This window comes from Sus scrofa, chromosome 14 (genome assembly GCF_054392235.1).
Source record: "Sus scrofa isolate SSC_HxYL_T2T_F1_AM1 chromosome 14, Sscrofa_HxYL_maternal_Yorkshire_Landrace_v2.0, whole genome shotgun sequence".
NCBI lineage: Eukaryota > Metazoa > Chordata > Mammalia > Artiodactyla > Suidae > Sus > Sus scrofa.
Genome location: NC_139396.1, coordinates 76,164,937 through 76,184,062, shown reverse-complemented (window position 1 = coordinate 76,184,062; position 19,126 = coordinate 76,164,937). Strand labels below are relative to the sequence as shown.

The window sequence follows — 19,126 nt, the reverse complement described above, 5'->3', positions numbered from 1 at the left end:
TCTAGTAAATTTGTTATTTCAACTATTAACCTCAAATCCAGAATTTCTGTTTTTGCCTTGTATAATTCATATATCTTTATTGATAAGTTCTATTCATTGATTCATTACTATCATACTTTTATTTTTTTAAATATTTTCTTCTTTTAGTTCTTATAAAGTTTTCTTTGAAGCCTTTATCTAATTCCAACTTCTTGGGACACTCACTGACAGTTTCTCTTGACTTTTTTTTTTTTTTTTTAGTGTAAATTGCACCTTCCTGTTTTTTGTTTGTTTGTTTTTTGTTTTTCATCTGTGTCAATTTTTTCTTAGACTTTTTAGATAATATAGGAACACTAGATTCTGATATTTCCCCACTGAAGGTTGTTAACTGTTTTTGTTTGTTATGTTTGTTGTTCAGTAACTCACCTGGACTAAAGCTTTGAAGTGTCTCCCCTTTGATGTGTTGCCATTGATGTCACTGCCCCATTTTTTTTCTTTTTCTTTTTTTTTTTTTTATGGCTGCATCCATGACATATGGATGTTCCTGGGCCAGGGATTGAATCCAAGCCACAGCTACAACCTACCCCACAGCTGTGGCAATGCCAGATCCTTTAACCCACTGTGCTGGGCCAGGGATTAAACCTGTACCTCTGCAGTTATCTGAGCCACCACAGTCAGATTCTTAACCCACTGTACCACAGTGGGAACTCCTTTTCATTCTTGTACTTATTTTAGCCTGGCTTCCTAAAGGTTGCCCTGTTTCTGCATAGCCTGGAATTAAGGCAATGATTGAAGAAAGGTTATACTTCAAGCAGTAGGGCTTTTATCCTCTGCAAACGGACCTGTATATGGATAGAGGAGCAAATGAGAAGTTCAGGTCATCTGAAATCTGTCCCGGATTTACTTTCTGCTGGGTTCTTTGTGTCTTTCTTATATGTACATGCTACTTCAGAGTTAGCCTGGAATGTGTGAATAGTTTGGAACTACTCTACAGGCTTCAACTTCAGTTAGGTGTATACTGAATCAGTTGAAAGAGCTATTGAGTCTCCCTGAAAAGTGTCACTTTCACATACAACGTGTTGTGCATGGCATCTGCTCCAAATCGATTGAGCCCCCTTGATTTTGCCCAGAAGGTGGCACAGCTTCTGGTCCTCACAGCCTACCCCATACCACATTCCTCTGGGACCTCCTTATCAGCTCTCCTGAGAGGAGATGGGAGCTGCCTTGGGAAATAACACCACAGACTCTTACTATTCTTTCTCAAAGTTCAGCAGTTTTAAATAATTTTTTTATGCCTTTGGTTAAGTCTCACAGCTCTGAAACGTTATTTTTGTCAATTTTATCCAGGTTACATTTCAGGGGTGGATTTGCCTATCTCCCCACCCAGCCATAAGGGAGATTCCCTGTAATTTCTTTGAAAAATTTAGTTCATAAATCTTTTTATTTGTCCTGAATTGATCCTAAAAGATAAAAAGTGTCATACCGTGGCTCTAAAAATGTCATGTACACAGGTGCCAGAGTTATCATCCTTAAAATGTCCTTGTGTTATTTCTTTGTGTTACTGATAGCCCCTTCTTAATTATGCCTGAGCCAAGGTGGAATTTTTGGTTATTCAAGCTGTATTTATATTCTCTTATTTTTAGCCATATATTTATAACATATGGATTAATAAGACTGCAGTGCATTCAGATCACCTAACATTATTTCAGGGTTAAGTTTCACAATTATGGCTTTAGTTTCGGTTCTCTATAGCATCCCTGAGGTATTTACCCTGACTTCGTTTTCTGTTTCTACTCTATACTTCTCTCGTCAAGATTCTTCAACCAGAAGATGTTACATCTCCTATTGTCGTGATGACTGTTTCGTCTTCAGACAAGGGAAAGATCTCTATGTCTAAATATACACACAAGGAATTATCTGGGAAGGGTCACTATTTTAATGCCTTACTATACTTTTGCTTTTGCAAGTACATTCCCAGAGGGGTTCATACCAGGTTATGAACGTGTGAAATGTCCCTAAAGCCAAAGTCGTAGAGTTTTGAGTTCATATTTCTGATTGTCTGAGTTCTTTTAGAGCATGTACACTGTCACATTGAGGTTTAATTCATGAATAATGAAATAATTACCACAGATGTATAGGAAAACAAAAAGAAAAAAAAAAACCCAGCCAATAATTAGACTACCTTGAGGGGGACATTGTGGCATATGGGTTTTCGGCTAAGCAGATATGCCTCTTAATAGTTTCTTGCTTGGATCAAGTCATTTAATTTATGCCTCACTGTTTACTCATGTCTAAAATGAAGATAATAGTACTTCTCTTTTAGAGTTGTAATGAGAATTAGGTCCTGGCATACAGAGAACGCTTAAAAATTGATGTAGCCTTTGTTATTTACATAATTGTGCCTACACAGTTATTTCTTACATTCTTAAAACTGTGTGGAAATTCCATGCTAGCAAAATTCCTAATAAGAATTCCAGGTGCTAAATGTCCCCATTTGAGTCTACTTGCCGTTTCAGTTTTGAGGTTCCAAATGATATGACTGAGTTGATTCCAACTTAATTTGTTCAGACTGATACTAAGTAATTAATTTAGCTCTTGCCATTTTAAATTAATTTAGATGAAATTATCCAGCAGACTTCCATAAAATGAGATATCCACAAAGTGTGAGATGGTTGTTATTTGCATGGTTATGCCTGAGTAAACCTTTACTGTATTACATTGTTAATTAAATTTGAAGCCATTATCTTATTGCTTACAAAATTTGATTTGGAAACCATCACTTTCGTTTTTTACTTTTTGTCCTCCTTTTGACTTTTTGTAGTGCTCTGGGTAACTCAGAACCTGCTGATAGCTCTTATCCACAAGTTTTTGTGAATTATTCACCTCTCTGTTTTTGTCTTTTTAGGGCTTCATCTGCGGCCTATGGAAGTTCCTTGGCTAGGGGTGGAATCAGAGCTACAGCTGTCTGAGGGCTCCGAGCTGTGTCTGTGACATACACAATTGCTCTTGGCAATGCTGGATCCTTAACCCACTGAGTGGGGCCAGGGATCGAAGCCACATCCTCATGGATACTAGTTGGGTTCCTTACTGCTGAACCACAATGGGAACTCCTGTTCCCTTTTATTTAAGCAGATTATGAGATAAGGTGGTATGGGTACTGTGACACAGGGCATATATGTCAGATGATTAGGTTGACTTGGTTATGATAAAAATTATTTTTTCCCAAATGCTTTTAGGCAATGGACTAATGAATGGATTCTGCCTAAATATCCTTTTCATAAAAACTCCCCATAGATGACTCTATTGATCATTGAAAGTTTCCACTGGGGGATTCCCCAAGCTTAATTACTGTCTATAGTTCACTGGTATCTTGCAGGGAGCAAGACTAAGACGTCATTAACTCTTACATTGGACAGATGCTTGGATTGTACATTATTTTTGTCTTAATTATTAATGTATATTCACCATCATGACAATGCAGTTGCTCTCTATATAGTAATGTATTTTGCTAATGCTAAAAAAACAAACAAACAATGAAAAAACCTCTTTCAAAAAGGGAACCCTCCTACATTGTTTTTTGGGAATGTAAATTTGTTGCAGCAACTATGGAGGACAGTGAAAATTCCTCACAAAACTAAAAATAAGAGTTGCCATATTATCCAGCAGTCCTACTCCTGCCCTATATATCCAGACAAAACTGTAATTCAAAAAGATACATGAGCCCCTATGTTTATAGCAGCACTATTTAAAATAGCCAAGACAGGAGTTCCTGTCATGGCGCAGTGGTTAACGAATCCGACTAGGAACCATGAGGTTGCGGGTTCGGTCCCTGCCCTTGCTCAGTGGGTTAACGATCCGGCGTTCCTGTGAGCTGTGGTGTGGCCGCGGCTTGGATCCTGTGTTGCTGTGGCTCTGGCGTAGGCCGAGGGCTACATCTCCAATTAGACCCCTAGCCTGGGAACCTTCATATGCCGCGGGAGCAGCCCAAGAAATAACAAAAAGATGAAATAAAATAAAATAAAATAGCCAAGACATGGAAACAACCTAAATGTCCATTGATAGAAGAATGGATTAAGAAGATATGGTACATATATACACGAAGGAATACTATTAATGCCATTTGCAGCACATGAATGGACCTAGAAATTATCATACTAAATGAAGTAAAGAGAAATACCATCTGATATCAGCCATGTGTGGAATATGAAATAAGACACAGGGGGACTTATTTGTGAAAGAGAAACAGACTCATAGATCTAGAGAACAGACTTGGTTACCAAGTTGGAGAGGGGGTGGGGGAGGGATGGACTGGGAGTTTGGGCTTAGCGGATGCAAACTGTTGTATATAGAATAGATAAACAATGAGGTCCTATTTTAGAGCACAGTGATCTACAGTCAATGTCCTGTAATTAAATTATAATGGAAAAAAATTAAAAAAAAAACTAAACTTTTTTCTGAATGGAGTGACACTTTGCTCCCAAGTAATATGTGGGTACTTGAACAATAGTAGTGGTTCCAGTATTTCCATAGATTTATTTGTTTAACTTTGGTTTTGTTTATTCATCCATTTAAAATCAGGTGTTTACCCAGCTCTAAACTCTCTGAATTTAATGATGGTACACCATAGCTTTTTTATTGGCAGATTTCTCAAATCTGAGCCCATTTTCCTGGAACATCATTGTGATATAAGATTAGAAATTATGTTCTTTACATGCAAATTAGGTAAGTGGGCCATGACCTAGAGTCTGGAGAGTTGGTTAAGCTTTTATTGAGATTGTGACTGATTGATGGGTTTGACTTAGCAGTATTTAGAAGCAGAAGGTTACAGCCAATGAATCATTAGTAGCACATGTGGTTTTTTTTTTAACATATTTCCATAGTATCTTGAGGCTTAATTCATAGCTGACATCTCTTCCGGTTTCCCTTTGAGTTTTTTACTTTCAAAATACTATGTACTTATGTTCTCACCTACAGCGGTTCCCGTTTAAGATATGTGTGAACAGAGCTGACCCAGAACAATATTCCTGCTATGGTATTAGAAGGAAAGAGGTCATGCAGGGTGGAATGTCAAACTAGCCTACTTCTGGGCTTGCTTTCACACATTTGAGCCATCTGAGAGTTATAATTATTATAAAAATAAGATAGATTGGCATATCTACTTAATATTATGTTTAAAGAAGACTGTATTACAAAAGATGTATGCCAAGGAGAAAAAAGAATGCTGAGCAGATCTTACACAAGCCTGTTCATTCACTAGGGATTTTCATAATTAGCGGCTAAATTGGCAGAGCTGTGGCTCTTAGTAGTGTTGATATACTGCTAATTACCACTTGTTAAACCTGCTAAGAGATCCTTCCTCACTTGGACCTATGTTAAGAATGCCAAGTAGAAAGACTTGAGTTTTTCTGAAGAGATTCAAAGGCTTGAGACCTGGGGAAACCTAAATAGATTAGTTTAATCTGTTATAGTCATATTTAACTTTGTCTTTCAAAAAGCTGATCTCAAAGAAGAAAGAATTTATCCTGTGATTGACACAGGATAAACATCTTCTCTCAGGCAATCTTATGTTAATCTTTGGTGCAAAGTAGAATAAAGAGGAAAACAATATGACAAGAAAAAATACCCAAAATTCTGAACTCCCACGGAAAAAATGTGAAACTCTGCAATAATCACATTTCCAACCTGGGGAAATATTATGATTAGAAAATATCAAGAAAGGAAAATGTGAATGAAGATTTTCTTTTGATCCATCTCATTATTACTTTTCTATAATATTTCATATAAGTCAATGGGATGCAGTATCATAAATGTATTCAAATTATAGAACAGATAAACATTTTAAAGGATATTATGCCCCATATCATTGGAGTAAATGATGGAGACATGCCTGGTTCATGTCTCCATTTGCCAACTCAAACAAAAACAACAATGACGATTTTATTATTTGGAAAAATTGCAGCATGATATCTCCATAGTTTGTGGACACATTGACCCTCAGTGGTTATGGTGTCTTGCCAAAGGCCGCTCAGGAGATGGGTGGCTGAGCAAAAACACCCATTTCTCAACTTCAGATCATCTGCTCCACTCCAGAGTTTACTGTCTTCACAGTATACTATAGAAGACCAACACAGTATACAGGGTATAGTGTAGAAGACCAACTTTTCTCTTACTTTATATCTCTGTGAGGCTGAGCTTTCAAAGTGAGATAGGTTGTTTTTAGGTAGAGAAAATTATATTTAATTGTCATTTTCAGTTTATAATGCATTGATTTTCTTATTTGAATCTCAGAATAATTCTTTGAAGTATGATAAATGATTTCCCATTGTGACTCAGCAGGTTAAGAACCTGACTAATATCCATAAAGATGTTGGTTCGATCCCTGGCCTTGCTCAGTGGAATAAGGATGTGGTGTTGTACGAGCTGTGGCAGAGGTCACAGATTGTGGCTCAGAGTGACCGTGGTGTAGGCCTGCATCTGCAGCTAGAATTTGACCCCTAGCCCTGGAAATTCCATATGCTGCAGGTGCAGCCCTTAAAAGAAAAAAACTGAAATATGGTAAGTATTTTGCCATTTATATGGGGAAGCTCAGACTGATTTAAAGATTCCTTGGCTGGTTATGCATTAACTCTGAACCCCATGTCCTTTGGTTCAGTGAACCTACCATGTTCTTACGCTGTCCGACTATCAATATGTAATATCTCAGTAATTTTCAAAATACATTTTGAAGTATCTCTGTGTTACCCCAAAGGTGATTTGGTGCACAATTGAAAAGCAATGTAAAAAAGTCAATAAACTAGTCTTCATATTAGAAACCTAAGATGACTATAACAAAAACCAAAGCAGAGATCTGTCATTAGGGCTCGATGTGCTGTGTCTCTGTATGTGCATTTGCTTAATTTTTCAGAAATAGATGAAATCATATTTGCAGTCCACTCGTCAAACATTGAACATTTTCTTTTGTAAGTCATCATTTTTGGCTGGTTAAGTAGGGTGAGAGGGTGACAGAACATTGTAAATCAACTATAATAAATATTTAAAAGAAAAATACTGTTAAACATTATTAAACAGTAAGTAAAAAGGACAAAATAAAGCACATATTATGTAAGGGTTTCTTTTATGATTTGGGAGCACACTTATTGTAAATGCAAGTAAAGTTCTTTCAAAATGAAGTTCTGAAAACTAATTTTCTCAGTCATGGTCCTTTAGTTAAAGATGAAGGAAAAGATGGTACCTTGCAGAAATGCTTATGAATGGAGTTCCCACTGCAGATGCTTACGGAATGTTATGCTTTAACTCTTGTGTCTGATATTAGGCATCATTTTCATTTGGGGCCATTTAGTTGGACTTTAGTTAGTGGATGAGGCCCTTTATTGTCCACTGACAACTTTATTTGGGGAAAGCAGGAACAAAAGTCTTAATATAAATGCTGTAGTATGGTTTAGGTATAAAAATTTTAGGTATTTGAAGAAATATACATCTACATTAACAAGTACTTTTAGTAGTTCACTTTCAAAAGTAATAAGTTTTGGTAATGATTCTATTGCCTAAATCAACCACACCATTTTTTTTCTTTAGAGCAAAAGAAACAGATAATACTGCAAAGCTCAGATTTGTAGTTTCAGGTTTTGTAGTTTCAGGTTTTACATAAAGGGGTAAACTTTTTTTTTTTTTTTTTTTTTTTTTTTTTTTACTGCTCAGCTTTTCTATACATATTTATGTGTGTTTTGATGGGGTCAGGAAAGCGATAAAGATAGGTTAGAAGAAAAATGGGTTGAGGTTCTGATAGGGAAATTCTTTTGCTGATTGTCTATTCATTGATTTATTCCTATTAACCCACATTGTCTGGAAAAACAGGCATATCACTGTGAAAAAAATGAAATTTGTTTAGCAGCATTAATTCATTTCAAATCCATGTGGCTTTCAAGCATCTTTAACATAAATGTAAGATATTCCAGCGACTCATACTTCAACATTTTGATTAAAGTGAAACATGAAACAATTTAAAATATACCTGGTATACAAACTTTTAAGTATTACCAAAAAAATGCCTTTTCTTGAAAATACGTAGAATATTTTAGATGTTTTAAACAGGTGCATACTTAATACTTTGAGTTTTCAAACACTATTTCTCTAAGATAGAATCCATTTAAGAACTAACTTTAGTAGTTCTTGCTGTGGCACAGTGGGTTAAAGATCCAGCGTTGTCTCTTCAGCACCTCAGGTCACTGCTGAGGCACGGGTTTCATCCTCAGGGTGAAGGATCAAAGGTGCAATGGGTTAAGGATCTGTTGTTGCCATGGCTGTGGTGTAGGTTGCAGCTGCAACTTGGATTTGATTCCTGACCTGGGACCTTCCATATACCAAGGGTAGGGCAAAATAAAAAAAAAAAGGAAGAACTAATTTTAAGAAATGAGTGGGGCTTCAGAGTTATCACAAATGGAGAAAAATGACAGTATGTAAAACTAACTAATGACATCACCTTGCTTATTTTGAGTTCTTGTTATGTTCTTGACACTATGATAAACTGTTTACTTATATTACCTCGTTTACTTTTCTACAGCCATCCTATGAGGTTGGTATAAGTATTATCCCATTTCCTGGAAGGAAACTAAAGATTAGAAAAGTTAAGTTCATAAGCAGGCTGGGATTCTTGCTTGGGTGATCTGTTTATAGAATATAGTATCTTAACTCTTATAATTTACAGATTCTAAGAAATTCATGAATATTGGTCTTGAATTGGTTCAGTGGTGTGCTGGCAATGGCTCTTACAGATTCCTGAGAGTTAATGATTATATATCTAGCAGTTTTTTGAGTTGATTTATAAACTTTGCTACTTTGAAATCAACCATCATTGGTGTATTTAATCCACAGAAATGGGCAAATCAGGACTTTTTTTTTTTTTTTTGAGAAAGTGGCTCACTAGCACACTATGTAGTATATTTTTCTGCCAGTGCTGTTTGTCAAAGTGTAGCTTCCAGACTCACAGTTTAAATGGATATGAATGGAATCCTTAATAGATTTTCCCAGTAACATTTGTCTTAGTGTGAGAAATTGTTATTAGTATAGCTAGAACTGAGAATATTAAATTTAAAAGCATTTATGCTGAATTTCATAGTGGAAGAGAGTCCCTTTCTTAGCTTCCAGTCTTTTTATCTGAGGACTTTGGAAAGAAAGCCTCTGTATGACTGACTGTTCTTGATGGAAATAATCAATAAACAATCTAAAATAAGAATAGAAAAGAGTTTTCTTTGAGCCAAACTTAGGATTATAGCCCAGGAAACACAGATTCAAAAAACACTTGACTTGTGGTCTGCTAGAGTACAAAATGGAAGAGACTTACATAGGCAAAAACTGCAAGGTTAAATAGGTTGTTTGTTAATTCTAATTGGAGCTGGCAAGAAGTAAGGGTGCTTGTTAAGCAAGGATTAACTGGGGTCTGATATGGTTGCATAGTTACGAGAGAGACCTTGAGACCATAAGGGTGCAGCTGGCAACTACTAGCAGATATTGTATTGAGAATGGCTGGTGATGTCCCAGAGTTTGATAAACTTCACAAAATTCAAATTCTCAGAAATAGAGGAATATGTCTGAGACCACATCCACAATGGCCATCCACCTTGACAGTCTGAACCACAGTTTTATATCCTGTCAGCACAAAGGACAGACATCAAACACAGCAGGGATACGTCCTTTCAAGGTATCAAAAGAGAAAGATTAGCATGTACACAACAAGTCAACATGACTTTTGAGTCTGGGAAGGGAACCTCATCCTTTTTTTTTTTTTTTTTTTTTTTTTTTTTGTCCTTTTGCTATTTCTTTGGGCTGCTCCTGAGGCATATGGAGGTTCCCAGGCTAGGGATCGAATCTGAGCTGTAGCCCTCGGCCTATGCCAGAGCCACAGCAATGCAGGATCCGGGCAGCGTCTGCAACCTACACCACAGCTCACGGCAACGCCGGATCCTTAACCCACTGAGCAAGGCCAGGGATTGAACCCGCAACCTCATGGTTCCTAGTCGGATTTGTTAACCACTGCGCCATGACGGGAACTCCGTAACCTCATCTTTGAATGAGTATGAGCATTGACATTACAGGAAGTGGGTGCATTTATCCCTATCTGTTCAGTGGGAATTCTGGAACAACCCTGTATGTGCATTCTTTCTTTTTGTTTTTGGTCTTTTTGCCTTTTCTAGGGGCGCTCCCATGGCATATGGAGCTTCCCAGGCTAGGGGTCCAGTTGGAGCTGTAGCCACCAGCCTACTCCACAGCCACAGCAACACCAGATCTGAGCCATGTCTGCGACTTATACCACAGCTCACAGTAACGAGGATCCTTAACCCACTGAGCAAGGCCAGGGATCGAACCCGCAACCTCATGGTTCCTAGTCGGATTTCTTAACCACTGAGCCACGACAGAAACTCCCCTGCATTCTTTAAAAAGATGTTAAAGCAGATGTACAATGCATATTTGTCAGGCCATTAAAGAGGCAGTTATGGTTAGCATGAGGTTTATGCCAAATCATGTATAATCCAAAATGAATTCCTTTTACCTCAAAAATGCCTCAATTTGTGAAAATTTCTTCTGTTACTGTGGGGTATAAAAACAGTAGCTACACCCAGATTTGAGATGTTCCTTTGACTACTAGCTGAGATAGTCTGAGGAGGAATGGAAAGATGTTGGGCTGGGAGGCACAGTAGCCCATGATAGGAGGGTAGAGGAATTCAGAGAAGGAAAGTTTGTTGAAAAGTAAAACAAAGCAAAACAAAACATGGGTGTCAGAAACGTTCGTGGTACACGAGTAAGCTTAGTGTTTACATGCTTCTTTTATCCATAAAATAATTTTAACTTGAATTTTGGAACCCTGGTACTTAATCTTTCCTTGAAACTATAAAGCACCATTCTCTGCTGAGAATTATTTCATTGGTAGTGGTTCAATTTAATAAATGCTAAAAGACTGTAAGTTGTAATTTTGATGCATTGCATCAGGTTATCATTTTTCTTCCTAATGTTCAAGAAGGAAAGTATGTCAAGAGGACATAATCTTACTTGCATTTTGTGTTTAATGTATTTATAATGTTCTTCTGTTCGGAAAATGCTCTTTTAACATCTTCCCATGCCCAGCTGCATTGCCTACTGGGTCCTGTTTATTTAAAGCTAAAGCATTTGGGCATGATAATGTGTTTGTCCTGATTGGATCTGGATACTTGTTGATGATGATGAAGATGATGGTGATGATACTGATGATGACAACCCGTTCCCTCTCTCTGCACAGAATGTCCCCCCAGACCTCTCCATCTGCACCTTTGTGCTGGAACAATCCCTCTCTGTCCGGGCCCTGCAGGAGATGCTGGCTAACACCGTGGAGAAGTCAGAAGGGGCAAGTACTAGATTTATGTAGACTTGGAGTATTTTAACGAACTCAGCTACTATATGAATGTTTTCTTTCACAGGTTTTGGAGATTTTCTTTTCTGCTGGAATAAGTCAGTGCTTTTTAGTTGTGATTTCCTTAAGTTTGACTTTCTGCTTTACCCAGCAAATTTGTGATGTCTTAAAGAACTTTAAAAAAAATATCAATCCTTGGGATGATCTGTGTCCTTGAAACTCTTGCTTATGTCAGTAGTTAAAACAGAATCTTCTTTTTGAGCATTTATGTGTTTTCTCACATCTTCAGAGCTCTTATTTTTACTATTTCAATTAATTGCTTTATGCATGGCTATCATTAATCTTTGTTTCATTCCCAAGTGCATCTAACCATCTGACTGTGTTATAAGCTTGTTTATGGCAAGTAAAATTTCATGGCACTCATATTTTAAGTAATGAAATTACGGTGATACAGCTTTAGTCGGTTGTAATTTTGCAAATAGCTAATCGTTGTGTTCTGAAAAATAGAAATTCTTGTTCTGTCTCTTAATGAAGACATTTTTCTTTGAAAACTTCTTTGGTAATTTATGTTCCATTCTATGCTTTCTGGGCTACTACACATTCTTAGCCATTTCATTAAATTTTAGAATTAAGCAGGATGAATGGTCATTTTTTTTTCTTGTTTGCTTGTTTGTTTGTTGCTATAATTATTGTAGTATATGGTTTATTATTTATTTCCAGAAATGAAACTGAAAATTTGTATTTGCCAGTACTGGTCCATGTGTTGCTGTTATTGTTAATCATTATTCCGGTTTGAATAAGGAAAGAGATTAAAAAATGATACCATATGGTTCAACAGAAAATGATGATCAATTTTGATGTACTGTATTTTCATTAGTCTTGTTTTTTCAAGTTTTAGTGTTACATAACTTAGGCATTTAATTGGTTTGTGCATTCATTTTAAATTAATTTAAAAATGTAATACCATACTATGTATGTATGTATGTATGAAGGAGAAACTTTAGTGGTTTTTTTAATTAGATTAACTATTTTTAAAATGATCCAAATATGTTATGCATATTTTAATTTTTGAAGTTCATTTTTGGTAACAACAGAGTTTGAAATTATAGTGTTAAACTACCTAAAGTTTTAAAAACTATTTTCTATTTTTTACTGCAAAGCTTTTAGAGTAGGCTTGAATCAACAAGGAATAAAATATTTCTCAATTCAACTAGATTTCTTTCTACCTGGAATAACCCCTCCTTATTTGTAAACATCAGTGAGGCATAGCAACTTTGAAATTCAAATCTGTCTTTACAAAGAAAAATCCGTTTTCTTCTGCAGAAGCGTCTAGTAATGTATGTATTGTCATTCCGCTTATCTTTGTAGATTCCAACTTATGATTAAATTGCTAAAAATTTAATTTTTATATTGCTAAGCTGCCTTTTCTAAATTTAAACTTTTGTAAAGATGTTTTACCTCCCCACAATTCTGGCATCGGATTAGGGAAGCTCTCAATTTTCTATGTGTATAAGAAGTGTTGAAAATACTATTTTTGGACTTAATGTGTTAAAGATACTTGTTAAAATTTCTGGACCTCCCCCCCCACCAGGCACTTTTATTTAGACAAATCTTATTTTGAGTTGTACCTCATCTTGAAAGTTCCTATCAGAGATACAGTGGTAGTTTATATGATGTATGGGACACCATTTATAAAGCCTAGCATAGCTATCATAGGTCATTAGTTGGAATATAAAAATTGAGAAACGCCTGTTACAGGAAAGGAACCCAATTTCATTGAGCCAAATCCCACTCTCAGACTAGTAACTTTAGGAAGAAACCACTGTCATGTAGCCCTAGGGGATAGTATATTGGGCAGGAAGATTCTTAGACTGCAGAGAAGTTTCATCATACCTAGGAGTGATATTCAAAATATTTCACTGTTAGTTTGGTCCAGGCATCAATTAAGCTGAGTCACCCTTGGCCAGAATACTCTAGTCAAGGTCCCGAAGAGATTTAGGGGATGATCTGAGCAAGGTGGGGGAATCCTGGAGGAGTCAGGGGGGGGCGGGTGATCCAAGTTAGGGAACATTAAGGACTTGGGTCTGAGTTTATTTACCAGGAGGGGTAGTTTTCCACTCAAACAACCGTCTTAATCATGATAATGCAAACTGGCTAAAGAGCATGTCCAATTACATATGATCAGTGGAGGCCGTGGCCCCATACGTATCCACATCTTCTCTACTAGTGCCTCATTTATCTCCATTGAATTCATTATGGGAATCAGTGGCAAATACTTTTTTTTTTTTTTTTTTGCTGCAAGAAACTTTATTGTTTCCATTTGGCCAAGACTTGGGAGAAGGCTCTAGGATGGGTTAAAAAGGTGCCTTGTGGCTGCAGAAAGGGGCTTCTGGCAGAAGCCAGGCACCAGAGGGGCTCCTCAGAGGCCCCTGGGCTCCAGAGGCTCCTAGTGGTGCTTGAGTGTGTTTTGAAGAGGTACTCACCCAGCCCAGCCTGGGAACCAGACAGCTTGCAAAGGTTGGTCAGGTGGTCACCTCTCTTCTTGATGAGCTTCACCTCCTCATCCAGGAAGTGACTCTTCAGGAAGTCACAGAGGTGGGGATCCGCAGGGACCGAACCCAGGGCATACAGATCCAGGAAGGCCTGGTTCAGGTTCTTCTCCAAGAGAATGGCAGCTTCCATAGCATCCTAGGTTTTACCCCATTCATCTTGAGATGGCTTCTGCACATCCTGGAAGAGGGTGCAGCCACCATGCGGCCATCACGCTGGTTTTGCATTTTTAAGAGACACTCCATGCCCCTGTGGTTCTCCTTGGCCAATTTTTGGAAAAAGTGGCTCACGCCCTCCAGAGCCACATTGTCGCTGTTGAAATAGAAGCCCAGAGGGAGACAGGTGTAGAGGCCCGAAGATGCATGTTGATAAGATGGCTGACGATGGCCTCCACCTAGGTGGAATAATTCTGATGGATCTGGGAGCTCATGATTGATTAGTAATAAGGAGTTAAGCTCAAAAAACGGTGTTGGCTGGCCCCGGGGACTGAGGATAGCTGAGTGACTGATTCTGAAGGTTGCAACTGGAAAAAAGGGTAGTTGGAGGCTAAGCAAGGGGCATCCCTGGGTCTGTTCTCTCCAAACACTGTTGAAGCAAGAGACAGATCTGCAGGACCACTGAGTGCACTCTGTAGCAAATACTTTTGTCAAGCAAAATTGTCATCTCTAACAATAAATTATATTCGGTAGAATTACTTTCAGAAAGATCCACTTTTACTTGGATGAAGCGTGCCCACAGGGTGATGCTGATTTTCATGAAATCATTTCTTTCCTTACCAATTAACAGCATAACAAAAATAACCTTGTATATTACCCGATTACACCACTCTTTAAAGATCAACTTTAAGAAGCCTTATTCTTCTTTTAAAAGAAAATTCTTCCTAAAATCTTTATGTACTTCAATACACTGAATGATGCCAATACTGTTTAATGTCACCAATGCAATCATAAAGCATATAGCAATACAAACACACTTGATGATTGTAAGGAAAAAATTTTCATCTAGAACCACACCTTTTCTTTTTGTGGTTATCCATTTTGCTCATGTTATTGGGTCCCACTGGATAACTGAATGGTTTGCCTAAAGCTGCAGGAAATCTAGCAGGAAATTCTCAACATCTTTTGTATCAAATGAAGATGATTAATAACCAAAGGAAACATGTAAGATGAAACAAAAAATATTACCTAATTTTATGAAGTTTTGATTCCACAGAGTTGATTATTGTGGCTGTTAGTAAAATAACTAACATATATGTGGCCTAAGAAGCATTTTGAAAGGTTTCATCTAAAGGGATTTTTCTAAAAATAGCTCTCTAATATTAAAAAATGTGTGATAAGACAGATCTAGTTCTGATATATGTAATCCCATTGAATATCATTTAGCTTTTATTCTTAGTCAAAGCATATCAATGGTAAATAGGCCAGGGCCTATTTAGATTTATCTAGAGAGCTGCTCACAGAACTTTTAAAATCCTGAGAGTAGAGACCATACACATAAGGAGAAAATGACTGAGGGGTAGTACCCATCCCTTTGGCCGAATTTGGTCAGAGCTTCTGGGTATGCATATCCTTGCTTCTGTTAATTTTTCAGTTCTCTTGGGTTTTGTGTGATTCTGGATAACTTGTCTGCTTCTGAATCCATCTCTATCTCACTCCTCTCAGTCTTCAGATTTATTTTGCACACCAGTGACATGACATAGGGCTAAACACAGGGCTTTGTAGCATTTGAGAATTGTTTAAGAATACCACCTCTGTCATGTATTCACTCTGTGGCTTTGGGGAAGGCCAGTCTTTATCATCAGGTTTAGTGATTATTAAATGATGGTGTGTGGGGAACATTTATCATATATTAATAGTGGCTGTTTTTATTGTTTTACTTATTCTTTTTCTCATATCTGTATACTCCCTTGGCTGGATTGTTATTAATACCCGACTGCTTTTTTCCTGGCCTTGGTAGTTTCCTTCTCTGTGACCTTGGCTGGTCCAGAATTCCTCTTTCTTCTACTGCAAAATCCCAACCAAACAGTTCTGTCATGAGATATTGCAAGTTTAATGATGGTACAGTAATGTTAAAATACGAAGTCAGTGATAGTGTTCGCATATTTCCATGTGTGTTCTAGTTGTAAAATTTAATAATTTAGGTAAGCCTATGCTTTTGTCTATTTGTTTTATTAAATCTTATTTCATTCACAAGAATTTTTTTTTTTTTCATTTTTGGCTGCCCCACGGCATTTGGAGTTACCAGGAATCAGGTCTGAGCTGCAGTTACACCCTAAGCTGCAGCTGTGGCAATGCTGGATCTTTAACCCACTGTGCAAGGCTGGGGATCAAACTCATGTTCCAGCGCTCTCAAGACACCCCCGATCCCGTTGTGCCACAGCAGAAACTCCTCACAAGCATTTTTGATGAACACTTTCTTCATACGGTTTTATTTTTGTAATGTCTCGTTTAAGGATTCAATTTTCATAGAAGCACAGATAGAAAGTGAGTGTTAACACAGTAGAGTGGAAAGAGCTTTTGTAACTGAACTCAGAAATTTCAGAAATTCTTACTTTTTCAAATAATATTTTTAAGTTATGATTTGTTGAAAAAGCATTGCTTTTATTTAATGCCATGAGTACATAAGGTAACCAATGCCTGGGTACTATTTAGAAGAGTGTACTTTACAATTATAACATTGGCTATCCTTTCTGTCTTTTGATTGAGTAGTTTCTGGGAGAATTGAGGACCCTGTCCCTTTTGACTTTGTCCTGTAGCCACTTGACTTTTGGTGCCTTGTTGTTAGACTATTAGTAGCTTGAACCAAGAAACAAAAACTAAAATTAAACCAATACGTGCCCCTTATTATATCCTGCTTTTTGATGGGGATATAGGTTGAAATTTATAATTTTGATTGTGATTGGTGTCATTCATTCAATTTATGTCATATTTTTCTCATTAATGTAGGTAAATGGTAGTTTTCTGTCATTTAAATTACAAATGATACTTTAAATAGCTATAAAATTCACAATATAATCTTATAAATATTACTTGTTAAGAATAAATCATTCAGTTCTAATCATTCATCAGCAGCAGGATCCTGCTGTGTAGCACTAGGAACTCTGTCTAGTCACTTATGATGGAGCACGTAATGTGAGAAAAAGGAATGTATACATGTATGTGTAACTGGGTCACCATGCTGTACAGTAGAAAAAAACATACATATAAGTAAATGGTTTAAAAAATCATTCATTTATTTAATGCAAACTGAACATTTATAAGGTTCTCTAGCTGGAAAGATGAATAATAAGTGATTTTTGTTATCAGTTGATTCGCAGCATAATGCAAGAATAGAAGGAAAATTATAATGCAATAGGTTGTGTGTTATCATAGAAGTGTTGATATTCTTATGTTATTACCACGAGGAAGGGATTGGGTATGTGGAACTTGTCCTTCCTTTGAATTTTCTTTGGATTTTCTACGATCATTTCTAAGACAAATAGAAATGACATTAAAATTATTAATACAAAAACCATTTAAAACTTTCCTCCAAGGAACAATTTGATCTCATTATTCTTTAAAATTCTATTACAAGATAGTATTTGTCAAGAAGACAATGCATAACATGTCCAGAGATATTCTTAATATGATTTTTTTATGTTTCAATTTATTGAAATGATTTTTTATTTTACATGGAATCCTAAGAATATTTAATATTTCTAAATTATGTACTGTCTTGTAATTAACGTTACAAAATACTACACTGATTTAATTACTAATCTATTACTACATCTCTCTAGAGAAATATCAGAGTCAGACATATTCACTTTTCATAAGAAATGAAGTTATAGAATATGGGGTACTATTAATATACTTATGCAATTTTTCTAATGAAACCTCTGCCTTTTAAAAGCATATAATCTGACAGTAATAAAAAAAAAAACTGCATCAAGAGACAACCAGCTAAATTTACTGGTAAATGAGGTTTTTAAAAAATACATTTTTTACTTTTTTTTTTGTTTGATTTTTAGGGCTGCATCCATGGCATATGAATGTTACTAGGCTAGGGGTTGAAATAGAACTATAGCTGCTGGCCTATGCCTCAGCCACAGCAATGCCAGATCCAAGCTGAATCTGTGAGCTACACCAGAGCTCACAGCAATGCCAGAATCCTTAACTCACTGAATGAGGCCAGGGATCGAACCTGTGTTCTCATGGATACTAGTTGGGTTTGTTACCACTGAGCCATAACTGAAACTCCTCAAAATACATTTTTAAACATTGAAGCACCATAAACGAGTTTTTAAAAAACACATTTATCAAACAATGAAGTATAAATTTAAGTCAAGTAATTGCATTTAAGATAATTATATATTTATGCAAGTATAAAAGTTGAAGTTTAAGAAGATCTGTGCTGTTTTTCATCATGGTTTAGAGCAAACTCTTTGAGTTAAATTCATGGTAATCTTACAAAAGCTCTTTCACGTTTCTGTACCTTGGTTTTCTCATTTATAAAATGGAAAAAATAATAATTTCCCATGCAGTGTTGTGAGACTCTACTAAGTTAATATAACTAAAGTATATAGATGATTCATGGCACACAGGAAGCATTATAGCTCCGCTGTATGTTATTATTATGATGTTTATTTGGGGAAGTCAGATGTTTTATCCAGACCAAATATTCAGTCCAAAAAAAAAAAAACCAACAAAAAAACAACATATTTGATCCAAATATTAAAAACAAAACAAACAGCCACAAAACCTCCAATTGCCTGAAGGCTCCGGAGAGTTGAACAAGAGCTGGTAATTCTAGAGAGGATTCAAGAGCTGGTAAATGGAATTGGTGCAGATGAGTTTTCAGTTTTTAAGGCTTTTAGCCTGAGAGTTGACTGAAATCAGTACTAATATAGTAGCTAAAACTCTGAAAGAACCTGCACAGTCTTTCTGAAGACAGAATTCACTCCCTTTGGGAAGCCAAAGAGTAATCCTGGAAAAGAAAAAATCAGAGAAAGAGAGCTCTGAGTTATGTGCGTAAACTCTTCCCAAGTCTCTGGCTGACATTAACTATGTCGGTGGGAGACAGATGCCAATTTAGTTACCATGCTAAGAGCCATGCTACATTGAGATGTGCACTGTCACCAAGCATAGTTTGCAGTTTGAGTGCCACCAAATTGATGGCCTGTTAAAACAAAAACATCAACATTCTTCAGTGGCATATAGCAGAATCCACAATCTCAAC

The 19,126-nt window shown here is 36.7% G+C and overlaps 1 protein-coding gene across 18 annotated transcripts in view; it reads left to right on the top strand.

Moving 5' to 3' along the window:
• RYR2 (ryanodine receptor 2) overlaps positions 1-19,126 on the top strand; it is a 745,790-nt gene that overhangs the window by 261,663 nt on the left and 465,001 nt on the right. For 16 of the 18 annotated variants that reach the window (XR_014827812.1, XR_014827813.1, XR_014827814.1 and 13 more), the window contains exon 3: positions 11,249-11,353. Coding sequence is in view for 10 of the 18 variants with exons in the window: in XM_084996827.1 (XP_084852953.1) it covers positions 11,249-11,353 (105 nt within the window). In the remaining 8 variants the exon portion in view is untranslated. Of the gene's footprint in view, positions 1-11,248; positions 11,371-19,126 lie in introns of all 18 variants that reach the window. The other 2 variants (XR_014827818.1, XR_014827819.1) reach the window with 1 other exon arrangement.